Below are 16,546 nucleotides of genomic sequence, written 5' to 3'. Positions count from 1 at the left end.
CCACTGCACTCTGCTCGGACATAGGGTGGGACCCTGTCTCAACAACAACCACCACCAAAAAAAACAACTTTCAATTTGAGCAGTGCCGGTAGTTCAGTAGGTAGGGCGCTGGCCACATACACCGTATACTGAGGCTGGTGGGTTCAAACCCTGCCCCAGCCAGCTAAAAAAAGACAACTGCAACAACAACAAAAGTCTTTCAATTAAGGACTTTTTATCCTGTTTATTATTAATATCTGGTACTGAGGACATCAAGACACCAACCTATTATGAAGGCAGGTGAAGCACAAGACTCCCTACCTGAATCTGCCTCCTGCTTGAATATTTTTCACCTATAACACAGCCATAGAGACCACCAAGACTAAAGAGCAAAAGTCGTTTGGGTGCCTCACTCCAAACTGCTCTTGGAACTCAGTCAGTAGGTCTTTTGCAGAGGCTCTTCAGTAAATTGAACCAAACTAGATACTACAGGCCCCACCCATTCCTGGAATAAGGTCAAGACAACATGATCATCAGGAAACACTGTGGGAGAAAATGGAACTTTAAGAGAGCAGAAGGAGGGCGGTGCCTCTGGCTCAGTCGGTGGGGCGCCGGCCCCATATACCAAGGGTGGCGGGTTCAAACCCAGCCCCGGCTGAACTGCAACCAAAGAATAGCTGGGCGTTGTGGTGGGCACCTGTAGTCCCAGCTACTCGGGAGGCTGAGGCAAGAGAATCGCTTGAGCCCAGGAGTTGGAGGTTGCTGTGAGCTGTGTGACGCCACAGCACTCTACTGAGGGCCATAAAGTGAGACTCTGTCTCTACAAAAAAAAAGAGCAGAAGGAAGGAAATATATTAAAGACACTTAAGAATCACCAGGGGAGGGCAGAGCCTGTGGCTCAGTCGGTAAGGCGCCGGCCCCATATACCGAAGGTGGCAGGTTCAAACCGGGCCCGGCTGAACTGCAACCAAAGAATAGCTGGGCATTGCGGTGGGCGCCTGTAGTCCCAGCTACTCAGGAGGCTGAGGCAAGAGAATCGCTTAAGCCCAGGAGTTGGAGGTTGCTGTGAGCTGTGTGATGCCATGGCACTCTACCCAAAGGGCATAAAGTAACACTCTGTCTCTACAAAAAAAAAAAGAATCACGGGGGGGGGGGGGGGGGGGGCCGCGCCTGTGGCTCAGTCAGTAAGGCGCCGGCCCCATATATGGAGGGTGGCGGGTTCAAACCCGGCCCCGGCCAAACTGCAACCAAAAAATAGCCAGGCGTTGTGGCAGGCGCCTGTAGTCCCAGCTACTTGGGAGGCTGAGGCAAGAGAATCGCTTAAGCCCAGGAACTGGAGGTTGCTGTGAGCTGTGCAAGGCCATGGCACTCTACCGAGGGCCATAAAGTGAGACTCTGTCTCTACAAAAAAAAAAAAAAAAAGAATCACCAGGGGAAGTCCCCAGGAAAAATCCTTCAACTACCAAATTATTATATTTTTTTATTTATAGACTCTGAGAGCAAAGATCCAAGCACAGCCTGGTGCTCTTGGATAGAAGATAAAGCAGCTATTGTACACACTCCAAGGTTGCTGAGGTGCCCTCCCCCAATGATCTGAAATGATCTACACTGTTAGACAACAGCAGGAATGGCAGGCTGGCTAAAGGAGGAGGCAGGAAAAGCCAAGTCCCCTTTAGTCCTGAGGGCTGTGGCATCAGAAGAGACTGGAGCCCTGGACGTGTCTGTCTGTCTTCGTCCATCAGCCCACCTCAGTCCTGCCATGTCTGTCCCACCACGCTCTACTATCACACATCCCTTTCAGCAAGTTGCTTAAGTGCCCCTCCTAGAGTGCATGAGAAGGTCCTGCTGCATCCCAGCCTCCAGGCTGGAGGTCAGTCTGGCTGTGGGAGGGTCGGTCAGCAGAGTCAATTTGTTGAACACACCTCGGCCAAAGTAGTCAGCAATCACAGAGAAGCTGTCATTGGAGCACTTGAGCTGCAGGGGAAGAGGAGAAAAAAAGAGTAAAAATCAGAAATGAAGTGCTTTTTTTTTTTTGTAGAGATAGAGTCTCACTTTATGGCCCTCGGTAGAGTGCCGTGGCCTCACACAGCTCACAGCAACCTCCAACTCCTGGGCTTAAGCGATTCTCTTGCCTCAGCCTCCCGAGAAGCTGGGAATACAGAGGCGCCCGCCACAACGCCCGGCTATGAAGTGCTTTTTTCTTAAATAAGGAGGAGCAAACAAACCCTCCAGTGCTCCAGTGACTGTGTGACACTGGTGGGAGTCCCCTGCCACATCCAGCCCACTCATACCCACCTGGTGCTGGAACTGATCATGGAGATCTCTTTTCTGTTCCTGGGCCCGGATCATATCCATGACCTTCCGGTTTTCAGGGAGGCAGGTAGGGCAGTCAGCATCACTTTCTGAGTAACTCTCAAAGCAGTGTTGGTGGAAAGAATGGCCACACAGGAAATGGACAGAGGGCAACTCCAAGGCACTGTTACAGATGCTGCACTTGGTCTTCTGAAAAATCTTTGGACTATAGGCAAGAGAGATCAGAAATGAATAGGGAGGAGTGAGAGTAAAGCCACGAGCCAAGTGGGGAGAGAAGGCAGCTGGAGTGGATGGGCAGAAGTCTTGTCAAGACCACACAGGCCCTGCCCTGGTCTTAACACCTAAAGGGAATCAAATGAAGACAACAGCCCTGGCCCTACAGTGGGTCTCAGCATCCTCCCAGCAAGTCCACCTGACCCAAGAGGATAGTTTTCTCTCTCTTTCAATTTTCACAATTGCCACTGAACTCTCTTTCAGGTCTGTACTCAGATGTGATCGTTTCAGTGAAGCCTTCCCTGGCCACTTTATCTTACATTGTTAACACACTCCTTACCCCATTCGCCTTCCTCAATTTTCTCCTCGGAACTTATTACTAACACACTATAATAATTTGCCAGTTTAACATGATTATCGTCTGTCTCTCCTACAATGTAAGCTCCATGAAGGCAGGAGTTTTTTGCTGGTATTGTTCAGAAGTATTCAGGACATAATAGGAGCTGAGTAAATATTTGTGGAATGAAGAAATGGTTCTCTACTACATATTTTATAAGGTTAAGGGAATATAAGACTAAAGAGTCAGGATTATACTTGGTTGATCCTGCCAGAAAAAAAAAAAAAAGTCAGAACTAATGTCGACTATAAATAATTCTAAATTTTCCACCTTCTACATTTCAGAATAGTTTCCATCCACAACATAGATTTGTGTTTAGAAAAGGTAAACTAGGCTAGGTTTTGTGGCTCATGCCTATAATCCTAGCATTCTGGGAGGCTGAGGCAAGAAAATTGCTTGAGCTCATGAGTTTGAGGGTGACTGTGAGCTAGGCTGATGCCACAGCACTCTAGGCTGGGCAATAGAGTGAGACTCTGTCTCCAAAAAAAGGGTAAAATACAGGCATACAAAGAAAGAGAAATACCTGCTACAAAACAGTATCTCCCACAGCCCAATAAATGATGATGCAAGGAATGATTCTTTGGAATTTCTCCATTGGAATATTAACAGGTCTTGAAGAATGAAAATGCTCAAATACACTCTATATCATCCTCTGAAAATTATTTAGTAACACCCTGGGAAGAACAAGCTATGCCCTGGACCCCTCCACCTATCCAGACACTGGGTACCTCGCCTTGAGCTCTTGGATCTCCTGGCGGATGCGGGTGGTCTCCTCTCGGTACCGCCGCACCCGCAGCTCATCCTGTGCAATCTGCTGACTCTGTTTCTGCAATTTTTGGACCAGGTAGTCCCTGATGACGGACAGGGTGGCTGTAGAGTTGTGGGCCAGGGTCTGTACCACTGAGATTAGGGTCGAAGAGAAAAGACAATGAACCATGGCAGAATCCTCTGGCTAGAGTTACAGGGCTGTTGCTACACAACCCAATTGTCAGCAGCTTGTTAACACACTCCTTACCCCATTCACCAGTCCCACCCAGCCTGTCCTCCCAAGTACCTAGAAGTGGTGGCATGAGATTTTTGTTCTCGATATGCTTGAGGACAGCTGCCACATACTCCTTACAGTCTTCCTCCTTGCGGGCAAAGTAGCTGAGGGCTTGTTCCCACAGAGAGGGGTCCTGCTCCCCGTGGCGCTCGCACACTGCAATCACCTGTCGGTACTGCTCATGCTGCATGTGGTAGTGCAGGATCTGCTGGAAGCTGGGGCCAGAACAAGGGCACACCTCAGTGGCTCTCCCTGGAATATTACCTGGGTCCTTCCCCTCTCCCTCCTGAAATTCCTCAAACTCTTACAGCTTCCCCTGCTCATAGAGGTAAAGGACCCCATCCTGGAAGTCATGCATCTGGCACAGAACCAGGGCCTTGTCAAAGACGTCACAGAAGCGGCCACTCTTCAGCAGGGAGATGGCCTCTGCATGAAGCTTCTCTTTAACCTAAGGAAGAAGAAGGGTAGAGCTGCTGGACAGAAGGGAAAAATCACAAGGTCTCTTAGGACCACAGCTCTTCCCCTCCGTCTAATTTCCTTTGCACTGAGCATCACTGAGCATCAGAAGGAAGGTGTTATGGTGTTGGGAATGCAACCCAAAGCAGCAACAAAGACGGAAGACTGGAGGCAGCAAGAACTGTTTTTTCTCCAACACCTGCTGAGTTCTGGCCACACCTCACCTGTGGGTCCTCCTCATGGGCCCAGTTCTGCAGTCGCAGCTCCAGAAGAGTGTCATAGATGCCCTGGGCTGAGTCTGGCTGCACTTCACTCATGTGTTCTAAGAAGGCTTTCAGCTCTCGCGGGTTGTTGGCGAAAATAGGGATGAACTCCTCAGAGTTGGCCTAGGATGACAAGAGAGGAGAGGGGAGGCCGAGTGAGTGGGTCTGTCTCTAGGAGGCCCTTTTGGATCCCTGCTGTCCAAAGCCCTTCTTCCTGAGGCCTCACCCGGCAGGCTGGAGCTTCCCTATCGCCTCGGCCTTCAAGGCTGGGCCTGTAGTCAGTACAAAGTCCCTTCAGCAGCTGTGTTGTCTGCTCCGGTATGTGGTGCATGAGGATCTTGCCATAGCGCTTCATGTTGCTCTCTGCCTGCTCAAAAGGCAGCTTGCCGATGTACTGAAGGGCTTCCTGATAGTTCTGTGGAGGTAAAGGGCAGAGAAGTGCACGCTCCTGCCTCAACAACCAGGAAGCACTTTCATCATTCTAAGGATATCCTCAAAAAGAACAGACCTCAGCCTGACTCAAGAGTCTGACCTACCTTAATGTCCTCTAGCTGGATCTTCAAGTACCACTCGTGATGTGCATGATTCTCAGCCAGATAGAGGGCATGGGAGTAGTAGCCAGCCTGCCGGAGGACCTTGATGGCTGTCTCCACATCAAAGTGCACTTCACTCTCACTCTTTGTCTGTCAAGGAGAATAGAGAGAAAATGGGCATCTCGTGTTAAGACAGATTCCTCATCACCTTGAGATGATAAAGTCCCTACTTTCAAAATATTACACTAGCCTCCCTCTCAGAGTTTCTGACTAAAAGTCAGAGGTCTTGGCTCAGTGCCTGTAGCTCAAGCGGCTACGTTGCCAGCCACATACACCGGAGCTGGCAGGTTCAAATCCAGCCTGGGCCTGCCAAACAACAATGACAAGTACAACCAAAAAATAGCTGGGCGTTGTGGCAGGCGCCTGTAGTCCCAGCTACTTGGGAGGCTGAGGCAAAAGAATCACTTAAGCCCAAGAGTGGGAGATTGCCGTGAGATGTGATGCCACAGCACTCTACCCAGGGCGACAGCTTGAGGCTGTCTCAAAAAAATAATAATAATAAATTAATTAAAATAAAAGTCAGAAGTCTTCCTCTGCCTTCACCATCAGAAAGACTCCCTCCTCTGGGGGACACAGAGCTTCTCCAATAACACTTTCCTGGGCTTAGACACCATAGAAAGTTCCAGCATCGCACTCAAGCTAGACCTCCCATTTGATCCTGCAATCCCATTACTGGGCATCTACCCAGAAGGAAAAAAATCCTTTTATCATAAGGACACTTGTACTAGACTGTTTATTGCAGCTCAATTTACAATCGCCAAAATGTGGAAACAGACTAAATGCCCACCAACCCAGGAATGGATTAACAAGCTGTGGTATATGTATACCATGAAATACTATTCAGCTATTAAAAAAAATGGAGACTTCACATCCTTCGTATTAACCTGGATGGAAGTGGAAGACATTATTCTTAGTAAAGCATCACAAGAATGGAGAAGCATGAATCCTATGTAGTCAATTTTGATATGAGGACAATTAATGACAATTAAGGTTATGGGGGGGGAGGAAAAGCAGAAAGAGGGACGGAGGGAGGGGGGTGTGGCCTTGGTGTGTGTCACACTTTATGCGGGCAAGACATGATTGCAAAAGGGACTTTACCTAACAATTGCAATCAGTGTAACCTGGCTTATTGTACCCTCAATGAATCCCCAACAATAAAAAAAAAAAAAAGAAAGAAAAACAATCTAGAACAGCTTAAAAAAAAAGAAAGTTCCAGCATCACAAAACAAGAGGGGAAATGACAGAAAACTAATAGGAACAGGTATTAATTTTCCCCATTTACAGAAAATAAAGTGCTGGTCCTCAAAGATCAGGCCTTTCCTCTCCTTGTGTCTTGCTAAAGAAGGGCAGACTCTAGTCTCATGCTCAGTGGGGCTTCCAGGAATCCCACCACTACCACCCTGCACCTTGATGAATTCCTCCAGCTTTGAGCTATCCTTGAGCTTGGTATAGCAGTTGAGTAGAAGGGTGGTATGGTCAGCATTGGCCAGGGACTGCCGGTGCAGGGTCTGCAGGTAAGCAGTCAGGTTGTGGATACGCTGGGCATCCAAAAACTTGCGGATCACATAGGATGGCTCCAACTTTCCAATTGTCCTAGGAAGACATGAGCAACAGACCTCTGAAGCAGTGTACTTCTCAAACTCATGTGCAAAGGAATCACTTGCAGATCTCGTTAAAATGCAAATTCTGGTTCAGTGGGTCAGGAGTGAAGCCTGAGATTCTGCATTTCTTTTTTTTTTTTTTTTGTAGAGACAGAGTCTCACTCTATCGCCCTTGGTAAAGTGCCATGGCGTTATACAACTCATAGCAAACTCCAACTCCTGGGCTTAGGCGATTCTCTTGCCTCAGCCTCCCAAGTAGCTGTAGTCCCTGACTACAGGCATCCGCCACAATGCCCAGCTATTTTTCTGTTGCAGTTTGGCCGGGGCTAGGTTTGAACCTGCCACCCTTGGTATATGGGGCCGGCACCCTACCCACTGAGCCACAGGTGCCACCCAAGATTCTGCATTTCTCTTTCTTTTTTTTTTTTTTTTTTGTGGTATTTGGCCAGGGCTGGGTTTGAACCCACCACCTCTGGCATATGGGACTGGTGCCCTACTCCTAAGATTCTGAATTTCTAACAAAAGGCCTAGGTAATATCAGTGCTACTAGGATCACACTAAGTGGCAAAGCTCTAGAGCAGTGGTTCTCAACCTTCCTAATGTCACGACCCTTTGATACAGTTCCTCGTTATTTCATTATGAAAACAATTTTATGGTTAGGGGTCACCACAACATGAGGAACTATATCAAAGGGTCACGGCATTAGGAAGCTTGAGAACCACTGCTCTAGAGGTACTGATTCTTTTTTTTTGAGACAGTCTCACTCTGTCACTCTGGGTAGAGTGCAGTGGCATCATCATAGCTCATGGCAGCCTCAAACTCCTGGGCTCAAGTAAGTTCTTCTGCTTTAGTCGTCCGAGTAGTTGGGACTACAGTGCCCACAATGCTGGGCTAATTTTTCTAATTCTAGTAGAGATGGAGTCTTGCTCTTGTTCAAGCTGATCTTGAATTCCTGAGCTCAAGGGATCTTCCTCCCACAGTGCTAGAATTACAGGCATGAGCTAGCCATCATACTGCCAAAGCACTGTTCTTTTTTTTTTTTTTTTTTTGTAGAGACAGAGTCTCACTGTACCGCCCTCGGGTAGAGTGCCGTGGCGTCACACGGCTCACAGCAACCTCTTAACTCTTGGGCTTACGCGATTCTCTTGCCCCAGCCTCCCGAGCAGCTGGGACTACAGGCGCCCGCCACAACGCCCGGCTATTTTTTGGTTGCAGTTTGGCCGGGGCTGGGTTTGAACCCACCACCCTCGGCATATGCGGCTGGCGCCCTACTCACTGAGCCACAGGCACCGCCCCAAAGCACTGTTCTTAAACTTAGCTGAAAACAGGAATTCTTTTTTTTTTTTTGGCTGGGGCTGGGTTTGAACCCACCACCTCCGGCATATGGGACCGGCGCCCTACTCCTTGAGCCACAGGTGCCGCCCTGAAAACAGGAATTCTAAAGAGTCTGGGAAAAGGGTTAGACAGGTTTCTAAAACCTGTTACTAGGGCAGAAAATTCTAGGAATTATTACTAAGGGATGGAAATATGGAAGCAAAAGATGATTATGTTTCCTTTTAAAGAACCAGGCCGAAATGACTATTAACAAAGCCTAAGCTAAGTTTAAAATAAGAGATAATTGGTTCGGCACCTATAGCTCAGTGGCTAGGGTGCCAGCCACATACATTGGAGCTGGCAGGTTTGAATCCAGCCCAGGCCTGCCAAACAACAACTACAACCCCCCCCAAAAAAAAAATAGCCAGGTGTTGTGGTCGGCACTTGTAGTCCCAGCTACTTGAGAGGCTAAGGCAAGAGAATCGCTTAAGCCCAAGAGGTTGCTGTCAGCTGTAACGCCACAGCACTCTACTGAGGGTGACATAGTGAGACTCTGTCTCAAAAAAAAAAAAAAAAAAAGCTGTCAATAAAGTAAGAGATAATCATCAGCTCAATCACATTCTGGTCATGTAATATTTGACCCTAAAATTCACTTTCCAAAAAAATATCTTGTCCTCTTATTTGAAGCATCACAGTTTCTGCAGGAAAAAAGAACAGTTCTTGGTAAGAGTTCAAGCCCCTTCCCTAAGCATGAGTTTTAGCTATCGGGCTACTGGTCTCTGCATTCAGAGCTATAAACCAAAGTGCCTCCAGACTGACCGAATATACTGCTGGACAGCCCCATCATGGTTGCCCTTGCTGTACAGATGGTCTCCATACTGCATGAAGATCTGGGCCAGCCCATCACTGTCCAGATGTTGACTCTTGGCCAAGTTAATTGCCATCTCAAATAGGTTCTTCTTAAACAACATCTAGAAAGGGAGAGGGATCAGAAAATTGGTAGAAGCAGTCCTGAGAATAAAACCTTCCCAAAATGTGCCCATAAAACCCAAGCCAGATGGTCCTGGAATTCCTGTCTGCCTAAATCCTAGATGGAAGAAGACCTCCCAGATACCAACACTACCACATCTCCTAAGGTTCACTGCAAGCAAAGTGAACCCTGAGAGTGGGCTACAGCTCCCAGCCATTACTTCCCTCTAAAGCAGTGGTTCTCAACCTTCCTATTGCTGCAACCCTTTAATACAGTTCCTGTGGGTCACGACCCACAGGTTGAAAACCACTGCTCTAAAGCCTCATCCCAGGTCATTTACCTAGTAATTCTACCCTAAGGAAGTAGAAAAAGGCTGTAACCCATAGGGAAGGAAACACTCCAGCCAAGGTGACTTGGGGAACCCATTCCTGCAGCTGCTTCTAGGTGCCTGTGGCCATCTCTGAGAATGTGGTGGCCTTGCCTCCAATTTGGTCTGTGTATCCTTCTCCTGCAGTGCGTGGACCCGCCCATCCCGCGTCAGCACGTACAGGGAGCCCCACTCAGCAAGCACATCCACTATGTCCTCAAAGGTGGCACTATAGGCTATGAACTTGTTGCACAGGTCATAGATGTGGAGAATCTGCTTGTCGGAGCTCTGTGAGTTCCTGCCGGTAAACTCTGACCTGTGTAAGAAAGAAGAAAAAGCACTAGATATTTCTACCATCTCTGTCTCAGCTTCTTTTTATTTCCTTTCCCATGGCAACTTTGGCGCTGCCATTCCACCCAGCACAAATTGCTTTGTTGGCCCCTCTGGCAGCTCATCCCACAACATGCAGCATTGTGCTATCAGTTGCAGAAAGAGAACATATTGACCTGCTCTTAGCCTTTAGGGTCCAGTAATTAATCCAGTCAAGATTAGAAAATCAAGTACATTGCATTCATGTAACAAATACTAATCCAACACCTGGTATGTCAAAGCCATTAGAACCAAATGAAAATGAAAACAGACCAACATTTAAAGAAAGTACATTCATCATGCAGAAGACCCTACCTTCGCCCCCTTTCAAGTGGCTCTCAAAAAAACAAAAACAAAAAACTATGTCCTACAATTCCCAGCACGTCCCAATTTCTCCACTACTCAATCCCTTGTTCCTCTGCCCAACTTATTTTGACTGGAGAGTAAAAACCAATACCAAGTACAAATGGCACATTCTAGTATAGTAGGGCTACTTAGCAAACATCTGAAGCAATAACACATTTTTTTCCTCAGTAAAACCATTAACTGAGTCTAGGTGTAAACATATTCTACATAAAACCAAAGTAGGATGGCTCAAAGGGGTAGGGCGCCGGCCCCATGTGCCAGAGGTGGCGGGTTCAAACCTAGCCCTGGCCAAAAACTGCAAAAGAAAAAGAAAGAAAAAACCAAAGTAGGAGACTATCAAAATGCAGGAATCAGGATTTTAAATGCAGGTTAATTCTGGAAACAAGTCCAGTCCTCTCCCTTTCCCTTCTCCCCACAGTCCTTACTTGGGAGAAACTTTCCGGTCACGGGAGACAATGACAAGGTAGCCTCTAAACCAGTGGGCAATAAGCTTATGGCCCTCAAAGGCGAAGCAGGGCCCACGTTCATCAGGCTGGTACAAGTAGACACACTCATCTCCGGCCACAATGAACTGCAGGTCCTGAGAAGGGTCGCTTAGGGCTGAGCAGCGCAGGCCACAACCATGGGTGTCCAACTCCACACGAGGGTAGTCCTTTCCAGAAACTATATAGGACTGCCAGAAGTAAGAAAGGAGTTAAGAGGCTCCCATTGAGGAGGTAGCACCTAAGGTTTCACAAGGGTAATCCCATCTCCATGTTGAGGCTCTATTTTCCCTCTTAGCATTCTAAGACTTCCTTTGGCTTCTTCATTAACTCCTAGCCATCTATTAAATATGTAAGCATAGACCACATTTTCCTTCTTTGTATCACTACTACTACTAACATTGTGCAAGTAAAAGACGTACAATAATCTTTTACCATTCTATTTATTTATTGAAGACAGTCTCACTTTGTTGCCCTTGGTAGAGTGCCGTGGCATCATAATTCACAGCAAAGCTCAAGCAATTCTCTTGCCTCAACCTCCCAAGTAGCTGGGACTACAAGCACCTGCCACAACGCCCAGCTATCTTTAGAGACGGGGTCTCGCTCAGGCTCAGGCTGGTTCCCAACCCCTGAGCTCAGGCAATCCACCCGCCTTGGCATCCCAGAGTGCTAAGATTACAGGCATGAGCCACCACACCTGACCCTCTTGTACCATTTTATGAAAAGACTATTTCCTAAGAGATTAAGCTGTTACATAAATTAGGAATAACAAGAACCAGAAAGGTAAAAGAACTTGTCCAATGTCACAGAAACAGTTTGGAAAAAAAAATTTACGTACTTTTACTACAAGCCCAAAGTTCTCTTCCTAAGTCTAACGTTTCCTAGTCTCCTAAGTAAAAAAAATAAAATATTAAGCTGGGCAGGTGGCGCCTGTGGCTCAGTTGGTAAGGCGCCAGCCCCATATACTGAGGGTGATGGGTTCAAACCCGGCCCCGGCCGAACTGCAACCAAAAAATAGCCGGGCGTTGTGGCGGGTGCCTGTAGTCCCAGCTACTCGGGAGGCTGAGGCAAGAGAATCGCTTAAGCCCAGGAGTTGGAGGTTGCTGTGAGCTGTGTGAGGCCACGGCCCTCTACCGAGGGCCATAAAGTGAGACTCTGTCTCTACAAAAAAAAAAAAAAAATATTAAGCTGGGCAAATGATTTAAGCTATCTGATGAATATTTTAAGAATTCTACCTCTCCTGTCCATTCTGTACCCTAGCCTCCTAAGCAACAAAGAAACCCTTCCTACCTGTCCCTAAAAGTGGGGGCCTGTTCATACCTGGACATTCTCTGTTGTTACAACAAACAAGTGAGTGGTCTTTCCTGCTTGGCGAAAGGCGAGTCCAGTAACAGGGTAATTGCCCTTGTGCAAAATCTGGGTCTTACTATGCCGGTCCCGGGTGATGTCTCCTTTGTTCAGTGTAACACTGCCGTCTGTGAAACCTGTAAGAGAACAAGAAATAGCACTGCAGTGAGGCCGAAAACATCAGAAGGTTAGGAGGAGAAAAAAGATCACTTGAGGCACTCAGAAGCAATAATCTTTCTCCTCACATTCAGTTCCTCTGATAGGTAACCTGAATATCGGTATTCAATGACTCATTTTCTTTTCTTTCTTTTTTTTTTCCTTTTTTTTGTGAGACAGAACCTCAAGCTGTCGCCCTGGGTAGAGTGCCGTGGCATCATCACAGCTCACAGCAACCTCCAACTCCTGGGCTCAAGTGATTCTCCTGCCTCCACCTCCCAAGCAGCTGGGACTATAGGTGCCCGCCACAATGCTCGGCTATTTTTGGTTGCAGCCATCATTGTTGTTTGGCAGGGCCCAGGTTGGATTCGAACCCGCCAGCTCAGGTGCATGTGGCTGGTGCCTTAGCCATTTGAGACACAGGCGCCGAACCCAATGACTCATTGACTCATTTTCAAACAACAAAATTAAATGCCTTCCCCTGCCAAACTTTAATATCTCAAGGAGCTTCGGTGGTCTCCTGGAAACAATGATGATGAGCTGCAGAGGCACCTCTGAAAAAATTCTGGCCAGGACAGTAGCTCACGTGTGTAATCTTAGCTCTCAGGGAGGCTGAGGCAGGATTGCTTGAATTCAGGAGTTTAAGACCTGCCTGAGGAAAAGTAAGACCCCATCTCCACAAATAAAAACATTAGCCAGACATTGTGGCATATGCATGTAGTCCCAGCTACATGAGGCCAAGTCAGGAGGAGCCCTTGAGCCCAAGAGTTGGACCAGTGCAGTAAGCTACCATGATGCCACTGCACTCTACCCAGGGTGACAGAGTGAGACTCTACCTCAAAAAGAAAGAAAGAAAGAAAACTATTTGTAAAGAATCTAGGAGTGTTAGTTTTAACTTCATTTTGCTTACCAATGGCCATAAAGTTGAGATTTTCATGAACAGTCAAACAAGACACAACAGTTGGCTCTGTCCCTGGGATAGCAGGGAAAATTCGAGTGCAGAGTGGATTGCCACCATCTCTCTTCTCCAGGTTCCAGATCTTTACCTATGGACAAAGCTCAGAAGCATGAATGCTAGTTACCCTCCAACAAAAAAATCATTCCCAGGCTTTGGATCTACCCTGTTTCCTTTCTGGGACTCACCAGGGGGTTGATGCCTTCTTCATCTTCACCAACAGATGCCAAAATATTGTGTTGCTTCAGTTGGTACAGGTGGGTCACACGGAGTTTGTAGGCCTGGAAGCCTGTAAGCTGTAGGGAGCGTGGCAAAAACCAGATCTGGCCTTCCATATGTACAGGGTTGTCAAGGAGCCTCTTTTCCGAGGAGAGATACTTATTTTTAGACTAAAACCTAGTTAACAATTATGTAAATATTGCTCTTTAAAATATCCAAAAAATTTTCACACATCACCTCGTGGGACTCACTATGTTAAAAAGAGCTAAAGTGGCTGGGTGCCTGTAGCTCAAGCAGCTAAGGCGCCAGCCACATACACCAGAGCTGGCAGGTTTGAACCCAGCCCAGGCCTGCCAAACAACCACAACTACAACCAAAAAATAGCCGTGTGTTGTGGCGGGCGCCTGTAGTCCCAGCTACTTGGGAGGCTGAGGCAAGAGAATCGCTTAAGTCCAGGATTTGGAAGTTACTGTGAGCTGTGATGCAACAGCACTGTACCCAGGGAGACAGCCTCAGGCTCTGTCTCCAAAAAAAAAAAAAGTGAAAATGGTCTGGTCAGAGTTTAGCAACATGAAAAGCATCAAACTCCAGGTTACATTCACCTCCTCGGCCATAACACCAGGCAGGGGAGATAATGACATCTTACACATTTGTCCTTTTAACTCACCTTTTAACTCAACTTGCGTTCAATTTTTTATACAAATACGCTTGTTAAATTGGCACTTACATCCCTTTTACAAATAAGAAAATTCAAGCCCAAAGGAGTTAAATGACTTGCCCAGGATTGCTTTGTTGACGTTAGAGAACGAACTTCCTTCTTTCTTCCCTCAGACCACAGAAAAGCTCTGAACATCTAAAGTAAAAGGAAAATGGCGCATACACGAAATCCTCGGATGAACAGATTTCATTCTAGCTAGATCTCTTCAGTGGTCCAAGGAAGGTAGAGACAGCTCCAGAACAAGGATATCTCCAAAGACCAGGCTCCCTCGGCCCGAGTCGCAGACGGTAATGCCAGGAGGGAGGCAAAGAAACTTGGAAGCAGCGGATCCAGGAACAGGTGCGCCGCTAGGAGCAGCCCCATCATTGCCCAGCGGCTCCTTCACCAGCTCCTTGTCGAAGAAAACGAAGCGCCGCCACTGCAGGTAGGCCGCCATCTTGGCCGAAGGCCCCGCCTCCGGGAGCGTAGTCACGTGAGCTGAGTCGGAGGATCACGTGACGGGCAGCGTCCGGGAGCATGCGTGTACAGGCGCTTTGGCTTCTGGGTTGACCGCTGCTCCCTGCTGGGAGAGACGCTGTTACCTTAACAACTAAATGTGCGAATTTGCCAGATTTTACGGTAACTGCGCTGGCTTAAGTGCTTAAGAGCTGAAACCGTCACCTGTTAGAGCATCAGGTTCCTAGTCTATGAAATGTGCAGACAATAAGAGATAAAGAGATGTCACGCGCATTGTGAATCACAACCCTCTGTGCCTAAGTGAGTTATATTTTGTTCTCACAGGACTGTTTGGGAGCATAAATGAAACGGTGTATGTGAAACAAGTTTTTTAGCTATAAGAAAGGAAAAATAAATTAGAAGTTTATGTCTGCCACCAGACGCAGATTGTGAGTCATTAATCATTTGTTTTTGTGTCCCTTTGTAAGAGTTTGTGGTAAATAATACACATTCAAAACATGTTTCTTAAGACCCTGGACCGTCTTCTCCTTTCATAGTGTTAGGTATGAGACAGAAGCAGAACACAGCAAACAGCTGGAAGTGGCAGTTTTGAAAGCCGATTTAACAAGTGGCAAGTGTCGGGCGGCGCCTGTGGCTCAGTCGGTAAGGCGCCGGCCCCATATACCGAGGGTGGCGGGTAAACCCGGCCCCGGCCAAACTGCAACCAAAAAATAGCTGGGCGTTGTGGCGGGCGCCTGTAGTCCCAGCTACTCGGGAGGCTGAGGCAAGAGAATCGCTTAAGCCCAGGAGTTGGAGGTTGCTGTGAGCTGTGTGAGGCCACGGCACTCTACCGAGGTCCATAAAGTGAGACTCTGTCTCTACAAAAAAAAAAAAAAAAAAACGAGTGGCAAGTGTCCTAAATACTATATGCCCATTATCCACTCCCAGCTCTGGTTAAACCAGCTTTGTGTGTAAGTGGGAGCTGTCCTGTGGACGACTGTAGGAATACTATTTGTGTGCCACAGGGAACTACATGGAGTAGTGACATAGAATCATCTTGACATAGATAATATACAAAAGTGACCATGTAGTAATGGTGAAGTCTATTTTTGCACACTTCCCTAACTTTTTTATTTTAGAATACTTGACTGTTCCCACCAGCCTGAGTTCTCTAAGAGCAGGCATCTGTTGACCATGAACTGGACCTAGAAAAGCCTAGGAGATGCCCCACATTTGGGTGCAGGAATGAATGTGGATGACTGTCCTTTTATCTGCTTGTCTCCTCAATCTGGTTTACAGGGTAGGTAGCATCCATTTGTCTGAAGAGATAAATGACAGTCTAGCCACCACCATGCATATATTTTATGACTTCCAGCTCATTTTTTTCCCCTCTTTGTTACACAGGTATTGGAAGTGTTTCAAAAGACCAGAGGCGGTGGCTTACACTTTTTTTTTTTTTTTTTTTTGCCATTTCTTTTTTTTTTTTTTTTTTTCTTTTGGCCAGGGCTGGGTGGTGGCTTACACTTTTAATCCTAGCACTCTGGGAGGCCGAGGTGGGTGGATTGCCTGAGCTCACAGGTTTGAGACCAGACTGACCAAGAATGAGACTATCTCTAAAAAATTAGCCAGGGCTTGGCACCTATAGCTCAAGGGGCTAAGGTGCCAGCCACATATACCAGAGCTGGCGGGTTCGAATCCAGCCTGGGCCTGCCAAACAACAATGACAACTACAACCAAAAAATAGCTGGATGCCTGTGGTCCCAGCTACTTGGGAGGCTTAGGCAAGAGATTGTTTAAGCCCAGGAGTTGGAGGTTGCTGTGAGCTGTGATGCCATGGCACTCTAGCCAGGGCTACAGCTTGAGGCTTTGTCTCAAAATAAATAAAATAAAATAAAAAATTAGCTGGGCATTGTGGCTGGCGCCTATAGTCCCAGCTACTTGAGAAGCTGAAGCAAGAGAATCGTTTAAGCCCAAGAGTTTGAGGTTGCTGT

At 47.2% G+C, this 16,546-nt stretch overlaps 1 protein-coding gene across 1 annotated transcript; it reads right to left on the bottom strand.

Moving 5' to 3' along the window:
• Positions 1-1,444: 1,444 nt before the first annotated feature.
• VPS11 (VPS11 core subunit of CORVET and HOPS complexes) lies at positions 1,445-14,631 on the bottom strand. Its single transcript, XM_053595214.1, has 16 exons — positions 14,370-14,631; positions 13,372-13,520; positions 13,139-13,274; positions 12,046-12,209; positions 10,669-10,916; positions 9,623-9,824; positions 8,991-9,142; positions 6,663-6,849; positions 5,200-5,346; positions 4,890-5,078; positions 4,625-4,786; positions 4,253-4,392; positions 3,957-4,159; positions 3,631-3,802; positions 2,275-2,497; positions 1,445-1,953 (listed from the first exon to the last, which is right to left on the bottom strand). Exons 1-16 carry the CDS (start codon positions 14,554-14,556, stop codon positions 1,789-1,791), a joined length of 2,826 nt encoding a protein of 941 aa, XP_053451189.1. The 5' UTR covers positions 14,557-14,631; the 3' UTR covers positions 1,445-1,788.
• Positions 14,632-16,546: the final 1,915 nt, after the last annotated feature.

This window comes from Nycticebus coucang, chromosome 6 (assembly GCF_027406575.1).
Source record: "Nycticebus coucang isolate mNycCou1 chromosome 6, mNycCou1.pri, whole genome shotgun sequence".
In the NCBI taxonomy this organism is placed as follows: Eukaryota; Metazoa; Chordata; class Mammalia; order Primates; family Lorisidae; genus Nycticebus; species Nycticebus coucang.
Note: the sequence above shows the minus strand (reverse complement) of the source record. Positions and strands in the feature narration are given on the sequence as shown.